Below are 8,614 nucleotides of genomic sequence, written 5' to 3' on the forward strand. Positions count from 1 at the left end.
GGCAGCTTTAGGCCTTGTTTATGTCAAGGGAAACTTGAAGCAGGGGCCAAGAGGCTAACATATAGCTCCAAGGGAACTAACCCCACAGCATCAGCAATCTCTAGCACACCTGTGAAGTTTTGCCTCATTAAAAAAGCCCACAGGAAGCTGGACGAGTTCCTTAGAAAGCTACAGCACTGCGTCAGATTTTGTGTGTGATGGATAAACAACCCACGTTTTTTTCTTTTGAAGGACCATATTAGGAAAAGGATCCAGAAAGAAAAGGAAAGTTGAAAAGGTATGTTGGCCAAGAGATAGGAAAAAAGAGAAAGCAAAGTTCTTCCCATGTACTGAACTAAGCTTGGCTGCTAAGCTGTAAAACCCTCCTATTAAGTCCATGGGGATTGTTGCAGACATCCAACTTTTCAAGAATTGTCATGTAATCAGTTATATAGAAATGCTGTAAATAATAAAACTCTTGCATCAGTGCTGTTTAAATATATATAATATATATCCTGATACATATATATATATTAACTAGTCTGTGATACACATATTAATTAATTGTATACTTGTCACCAGTATATTATAATTTGGCCAGTAGGCGGCACTGTTGTATAAATTACAGATACATCGGTTTAGTCCATTTTAAAGATGCATACAATTTTACTGGGCGTTTTAGTAACTCCTTGTAACTTTAGGCATATGTTAGTTTATCATCACACATTATACTGTTCTGTAATAGTTCAGAGTACCGAACTGCTTATTTTCATCTGGAAACTGACAATTTTGAACATTGATGAACTGTGGTGAAATGATGTCATTGTCTAGTTTAGAAACAATAGCTCAAATAAGGTTTGTTTCAGATTTCTATGTTGTATTCCTAGTGCCTGCCTTCTGTTATTCTAAAGCCAATAGTGCTTATAAACTCTCTAGCCCAATCATGAGTTTTGACTTCTAGCTTGAAACATGTTTCATTGTCACTGTACAGTCCTGAGCCCATTTCCCACTGCTGAAAGCAAAGCTAGTTGCTAACTAGCTTTAAGTCACCTATTAGAACCAGGAAATGAGTCTCTATTAATGCTGAAAATTTTGCTTGATACCTGTGCTGAAAAGACAGTCTGAGGACTCAAAACTAGTTGACAGGCTATTTCTCAAACAATTACGTAGCTGTTATTACAAAATTGTAAGGGCTTTTTAAACTGTGTGCATAATAAAGTTCTCTCAACTGGTGCGTAGGCAGGTCAAACCATAGAGCCATGGTCCAGCTTTTTGCCGACAGTGCTTGGTGTCTTGCTACAGCAACCTCATGCAGCTATAAAGCAATAATCTCTTGTAAAAGAATACTTCAGAGTAAATTTATTCAACCTTTCATTCTAGTGCCCACTGTAAGTAGAGCCCAATAGGTCATGCTAAAATGGGAGACTCTACCAAGCATTTTTTTTAGGAGGAAACTCCTCCATAGCCACATGGAGATTTTTTTCCCATAAGGTAGCAGTACTAGGTAATGCCCCATTAGTTTTATGTGTGATGCATATGGTGTAGGAAGCATGCTTTTAAAACCACAAGCTGACTTACTGAACGAAAAAGGCATGCAAGTCACAGTCTTCTTGAGCTGCATGGTATTCACAAAGTATGTGAATACAGGCTTTGATATAATGCTGCATAAATTAGCACCAGATATCCCCCTAAAAATGAGCCACTTAAGTATTGTCTGTCCAGAGAACTTGTAGGGTCACCTCCCTCTCTCCCTCCCATGATTAAGTAACTTTATAAAACTAGAAGTTCCTGTCTATGGGAACTCCTGAAGGGGACACCATAATCATGCCAAAACTCAGTAGGACAAAGTTTTTCCCACCAATGATGATTGATGCCTGTGTCATTAGTAGGGCAGCTGCCCATCTCTTATCTTGATTGACAAGCTAATAAGAGACCTGGGGCTATCTTTTCATCATTACACACAAGCTAATCAATTGCTTTTAAATTATTGTTAATCTTAAAAATAAGCAGAAGGCATAAAATATCTGGAGCAAAAAGTAGTGTCCAGTGCATCTTTTCCTTCTCATGTTCTAATCTAAAGAATCCTAGTGCTGAAAACATACTAGAATTTAGTCACTAAGTTCCAGGCAATAGTGGATTTTTTTAAGAGAAACTTTCTGTTCATAATAATTGTTCTTTGCTTCAATTAGGGGTAAAAGAGAAGGGAGTTTTGTAATGCAATTGTCCTGCAAAGGAAAATGCTTTAAATTGGGTAGATTATGTGAGCAGACCACCTGTAGGGCATTCATGCCTCTTTTCTATACTACTCCAACCCATGCCTTGCTGCCTGCAGACTGGCTAACAATGCAGGAAAAAGCTGTTTAAAAGGCTGTTCTCCCTTTTTCCCTCTGCTGTTCACTAACTGTTACAAGTCTTCCTCTTTTTATTTTTTTAAAAAGTCCCACATCCCTTTAATTGAAGAACTTTAAGGCTCCATGGTGGCCAATTGGTCTGCAACAAGAGGAACGCAGCAGCAGGGAAAGAAACTTCAGACTATACATCATGTTTGGAGAAGAGAAAAGATCAAAGTTTTTCTAAACTCAAAAGAGACCAAGTTCCCTACAGATTAACCCTATTCATTTAGCTCCTCTTAAAGGAATGATGTTCTGAGCCACTGAGCAGACAGGTAAAAAGTTCAACAATTGCCAAAGCATTCTTCTATTAATTCAACAGCCTTCTGCTCAAATAAATTAGCCTAGTCTTGACAGAAGAACAATACCTTTTCTTTGGAGAGAGGACCATATTTGATATACGAAAGTTAAGTATGAAAGGTTAAGATGTTAACCTGTTAATAGATTAAAACTAAGGAAAAGACTGAACAATTTTGTTCTTCTGTAAAAACATGATCTGTGGATTTGAAATATTAACCTTTACACTTTAGCAGTATACAGCTTCTAAAGGCAGGTGATTACAAACAGACAATAGATGAGGTAGTGTGAGTATTTGCATTCCTAGAATAACATCCATTTTACAGGCTATAACAAGGCATGTGGGAGACTGCTTTGTACAACTTTAGTTTAAATACAGTATCATGACTTAAAGCAGGAAGCAGAAAATTTGTAAGGCACTTCAGGTTTTAAGAGTATTCTGCAAATCAATTCCCCCCCCCCCTTTAGTCTCATTCTAACATATATAGGCAACTGCATTAAGAATTTCATTGTTAACATAACTACTAATAGCATCTGGAGTTATCTCCAGAAGAGGGAGGGGGGAGCCTGGAGAAATCATTTATCAAAAGTCATTTTATTGACAAAATAGAATACTCAAATATTTGCTCTTACAGGGGGAGCCTCTAAACTTTTTACAAAAAAATTTACAGTGTATAGCTTTAGATATATACATATCTTACACATTTGTACAAAGTAACAAATAATTATATAAATACATTGTTTACTGCAAAACCCGTATTTATTTTGGGTGTATAATTAAGACATGATTTGAGTGTGTGTGTGTTTAAGGCATTTGCCTGGCCATTACAAATACTCAAAAGCTGCAGTCCCATCTATCTCTTCCTGTTAGCCTGACTACCTCCGGAGATCGGCTGTAAGTCCAAGGAGGGAATCAGAAGCGGCTTCTCGTTCTGGTAGATACATAAAGTGTTGAGCCTCCACCCTTTTCTGCCAGCACAATAATAAGCTGACGCCTTGAAGTACATGTTCCCTGCATATGAATGGAGACCAGGAGGGAGGGGGCTGGTGCTTGAGGCCTCTACCGGCTGCATTGTTCTGCACAAGCGGCAGCTAATGGGGACCATTAGGGGTTCATTAATGGCACCAAACAGCGAAGGAGCATTTCATACAGGTCAGCGCCCCACGCTCCCTGCCCTTGGCCGCTCCCCCTCTCACACTTGAGACAAGGGCATCTGCTTGGGGTACGACACCGAGCTGGCGGTGCCCGATCTCCACGTTAAGCCAGTGCTGACATCGCTGTACATGGAGCCGCCGCCGCCTCCCCCCAGTCCGCCCGCCGCGGCAGCGGCTACTTGCCCCCCACCCCCTGTCCCAGTGGCCCCGGCGGCTGCGGCTCCCTTGCTTGCCCAGCAGCAGCGGGTGCAAAGGGCCCTCCAGGACTCCAGGGTCTTCCCGGACCAGACCCACACGCCGGATGTGATGCCCACCACCAGGCACATGAAGTACTTGAGCATGAAGACGGCGTAGTCGGGGCGCCGGGCCTGGTCGGGCTGCTGGTCGCGGAGGCAGGGGCAGTTGTGCGTGGCCTCCCAGCGGGGCCGGTTGTGCTGCTCGTAGAAGAGGCAGGCCACCACGCTGGCGGCCGGCACGGTGTAGAGCACGGTGAAGAGCCCCAGGCGGATCATCAGCTTCTCCAGCTTGTGCGTCTTGGTGGGGCCGCCCTGCTGCTTGATCACGCTGCGGATGCGGAAGAGCGAGACGAAGCCGGCCAGCAGGAACATGGAGCCGATGGCCAGGTAGATGAGCAGCGGCGCCAGCACGAAGCCCCGCAGGTTCTCCAGGCTCTGGTTGCCCACGTAGCAGATGCCGGCCACAGGGTCGCCGTCCACGGAGCTGAGGGCCAGCACGGCGATGGACTTGACGCTAGGCAGCAGCCAGGCCGCCAGGTGGAAATACTGCGCGTAGCCGGCGATGGCCTCGTTGCCCCACTTCATGCCGGCGGCCAGGAACCAGGTGAGGGAGAGGATGACCCACCAGATGGAGCTGGCCATGCCGAAGAAATACACCAGCAGGAAGACCACGGTGCAGAGCGCCGGGCCGGTACTCTCGTAGCGCACGTGCTCGGCCACGGCCAGCTCCGGCTGCAGCTCCGCCGCGCCCCCTGCCGCGCCGCGCCCGCCCGCAGCCCCCGCCGCGGCGCTCCCGCCAGCCCCCGCCGCGCCGGCCCCCGCCCCGCCAGCTCCGGCCCCGCCGCTGCACGCCACCTTCTCGTGCCCGGCCACCAGGCGCACCAGGTAGCCGAGCGAGACGAAGAGGTAGCAGGCGGCCAGGAAGATGATGGGCCGCTCCGGGTACTTGAACCGCTCCATGTCGATGAGGAAGGTGGAGACGGTGGCGAAGGTGGAGAGGAAGCAGAGCACTGACCACAGGCCGATCCAGAAGGCGGTGAAGGCGCGCTCGTCCGGGCTGAAGTAGGGGTTGTGGCAGGGCAGCGCGCAGTTGGCGATTTGCCCCGTCTTCACCCGGTTGTAGAGCGGGTGGCGCTCGCTGGACACCGACACCATGGGCGCTCGGCACTGGCAGCCCGGCTCGCAGGGGGGCGGCGGCCGGGGCTTGCGAGGAGGCTCTGCCGGCGGCACCGCGGCCGCGGGGGGTCTCGCCGCTCCCCCCGCCTTCCCGCCGCGGTGCGGGGGCTTAGCCGGGGGCGGCGCAGCGGTGGTGAGGTCCGTGCGGTTGTAGTCCATGCAGAGCGTGTCCGGGTTGCCCTGCTCGGGCAGGCGGTCGCAGCGCATCCTGTCCGGCCAGGCGAAGCCGTACTGGCGCATGAGCGGGGCGCAGCCGGCCTTGGCCCGCTCGCACACGCTGCGGCAGGGCGGCAGCGGCTTCTTGTAGTCCTCCAGGCAGATAGGGGTGTACATGCTGCAGAGGAAGAAGCGCAGGTCGGCCGAGCACTGGATCTCCACCAGCGGCCAGAACTGGTGCACCTCCAGCCCCGCCTCGTCCTGCGTGTCGTGGTTGAACTGGTTGGGCATGTAGGTGTAGTTGTAGCCGATGCCTTTGCACAGGGGCACGGTGATCTCCTGACACGACAGCTCCTTGGCCGAGGCGGCGACGGCGGCAACGGAGGAGGCGGCGGAGCTGGAGCGCTGCAGCAGGGAGAACGCAGCCAGAAGCGAAGGGATTGCCAGCAGGTAACTCCGCTCCATGCTCGGCGACAGGCGGCGGTCGCCCCGCAGCTCCGAGTCCTCTGGCCCTTAGTAGCGGAAGGCGCCGGGCGCACCGCGGCCGCCCTGAGAAATGCCCGCGCCCGTGGGGCTAGATTGTCCTGCGGGCAGCCCCGCGTCCCGCCTCTGGCCGCCACAGGCTCGCTGCTGCAGGTGCCGGGACCGCACCGCCGCGGGGCCGGGCAGGTTACTGCCCCGCCAGCAGCCCCCTTCCGCCCTAGCCGCAGCGCCGCCTCCTGCGGGGCTCCGGGTCCAGGCCAGGCGCGATGAGCCCGGGGGCGGGGGCGCTCAGTCCGCTCGGGGGATGCTTCTCCGCCGCGCTCTCATCTCGGGGCCCGCAGCCGCCGCTGGGCTCTGCCGGACGCCGCAACTTTCGCCTTCAGTCCCTGCGGTGCCCAGCCAAGATGGCTGAGGGCTCCCGGAGCCACAGACCGAACCTGGGCGGCCCCCGGCAGCCAACCCGAGGGTCCCTGCTGCCCCTGCAGCCACGCGAGCTCCCGAGCCTGCCGCAGCACAGTCCCGTGGCCGGCGCCAGCCGCAGGCGCTGGAAACCTGCGCGCGCGCCGCTGCGGAGCCACCTGGGTCTCTGCCGCCACAGCGCCCTTTGCACAACTTCTCGCTCTCCGGCCCCGGCAGCGCCAGGCCGGTCACCGCGCTCTCATGAATATTTATACAGAGCGCTGCCAAGCCCCGCCCCCTGCGCCCCAGCCACCTATCACGCGGGCTCCGGGGGGGTGCAGGGGAGCCGGCCCGCAACCTCCCTTAAGGTGGAACCGACCCAGGCTGTGCCCTCAGCACCTTTTCCAAAAGTCGATGGGCTCGTTATCCCGCATGATTTCCCAAGGCCGAAGTCTGTTCCTTTAAGGTGCAGTTATTATTCGCTGTGCATGTTTCCTGACAGGCACTCAGGGATGAGACTTGCTTAGGCAAGGAAGAGGAGAATCCTTTCTAGTTTAGGGGCATTTCGTTTCCTTTTCGTGGGATGGTTTCAGGGGTCGCTGGCTACAGTTTTGCGTAAGAATAAGTTTTCATCTGTGTTTTAAAATCCTCCCGTTATCCCCGCGCCAGTGTTCCTGAGAACAGCCTCATTATCCGTTCCTCCCTCTGCCTTCATTTGTATACGCTACAAACTGTTAGGGCCAAATTCCAACCAGATCGGAGCTTGCTAGGGTAGACAAGAATACTGATGTCAAAAAACGCCAAGGATAGGTTTCGACTCCTGCTCTCACATATTTTGTTTGAGTTTTAAATTCAGCGCTTCTCTAAAACCCAATCCGTACAGTTGAGGCTTCCACATACAATGCATCTGTCCAAAAAAGGTGCAAGCCGTTTAAGATGTCAGTTACCACCAAGCATGTGTACCAGATAAAGCATAAGTCAAAAAAATGTTAGTCCCTGAGATAGTCAGTCATAAAAATGCCCTCAGCAGACAGGGCAATTAATTAAGTTGATATATTTATATGGAATTTGAATGAGTCCAGTGAAACTGACAGCTGGTTAAATTTTGTGTGTCATTTCAGAGTGGCTGTACTTCCTCACCCTGAGCTGCTTAAAATAGATACTGTTTACACTTACTGGCAGGATCATATCGCCCTGCAATGAAAGTTTCACGGCGCTTGGATTTACCGCAGTAGATTGTAAATAAGTTTAAAGTTTACCTAAGTCTTTCTTGAAGAGAGCAAATTTACGGTGTTGTTGCAAAACTTTTCTCAACATCACAGATAAGAGTTGGGGTAGCTAATGGAGCACGCTCCAGAATGGACTGCTGCACGCATCTTTGAACTCCTAAAGAATAACTAAATCAACCATTTTGAAAGAATAATATGTAGGCCTTGGGGGGACCCAGCCTATAAAGCTCGACATGGTCTTTGTCATTATGAGTACTTGGAGATCAAAGAACATCGGTAGTTTATGTACATGGATGTTTGTGCTCTAGGTCTTTAGAGGCCAGATCTTGGCTTCAACTGTAAAATCGAAGTCGAGTTCAATGATGGGGGATAGTAACATTAGTAAGGATTTCTGTTTAATAACTGGGGGCACGTCACCTTCCATGTTTCAAGTTTGACTTAGAAACCCTGTTCATCTGATTGTTTGACATGGTGGTTGGCTGGTTTCTGCAAAGTCTCCTACTGGATAAGTATTTAGGCTGGTTTTACTTACATCTGAACAGCTGATTTTTGAGGGAGGGAGCGGGGGCATTGAAAAGATTTTTCAGAATATTATTGATAATATAGGGCCTTCTTTTTCCCCGATTTTTACTCAGAACAGTTGACATCTGGGGGGCGATAAAACCTGCTATAGGTTTGTCACTTGTACTGCTACCCACATTTTAAACAATTATTCCTTCCAGCGATTCTCAGCAAAGATCCGACCACAGTTACTTGGATGAGCCTAAAATGATGCCTAGTTGAGTAAAAAAGAATGAAGAAGAGAGATTTTTAATGGCTCGATGAAACACCCGGAAATATCCTTCCCTAAACGAGAAAAGATTTTTAAAAACCCCTGAAAATTAATCCCAAACCACAATATCGCTCTCAGAAAGGCAGATGATGTCAAATAAACCTGATTTTAATAGTCGATTGGTCAACTCTCTCCAACAGGTCCCGAATAGGAAACTATGTGTAAGGGGGGGGGGGGAGGAGAGTGTTTTATTGGTTATTTCTATCTCTTTTTTAACTCTGATAGTTTCATGGGTTCTGAACTATCCGCTCGCTTTCAAGTTCCACTTCTAGCATGTAGGTA

At 49.7% G+C, this 8,614-nt stretch overlaps 1 protein-coding gene across 1 annotated transcript; it reads right to left on the bottom strand.

Annotated features, from left to right (window-relative positions):
- Positions 1-466: 466 nt before the first annotated feature.
- On the bottom strand, positions 467-6,525 carry FZD8 (frizzled class receptor 8). The gene has a single exon (XM_075922706.2). It carries the CDS (start codon positions 5,852-5,854, stop codon positions 3,860-3,862), a length of 1,995 nt encoding a protein of 664 aa, XP_075778821.1. The 5' UTR covers positions 5,855-6,525; the 3' UTR covers positions 467-3,859.
- Positions 6,526-8,614: the final 2,089 nt, after the last annotated feature.

Source organism: Pelodiscus sinensis, chromosome 2 (genome assembly GCF_052426305.1).
Source record: "Pelodiscus sinensis isolate ZL-2025 chromosome 2, ASM5242630v1, whole genome shotgun sequence".
Lineage (NCBI taxonomy): Eukaryota > Metazoa > Chordata > Testudines > Trionychidae > Pelodiscus > Pelodiscus sinensis.

Coding starts and splice junctions, on each gene's coding strand:
- FZD8 (XM_075922706.2), bottom strand. CDS start 5,854: ATGGAGCGGAGTTACCTGCTGGCAATCCCTTCGCTTCTGGCTGCGTTC.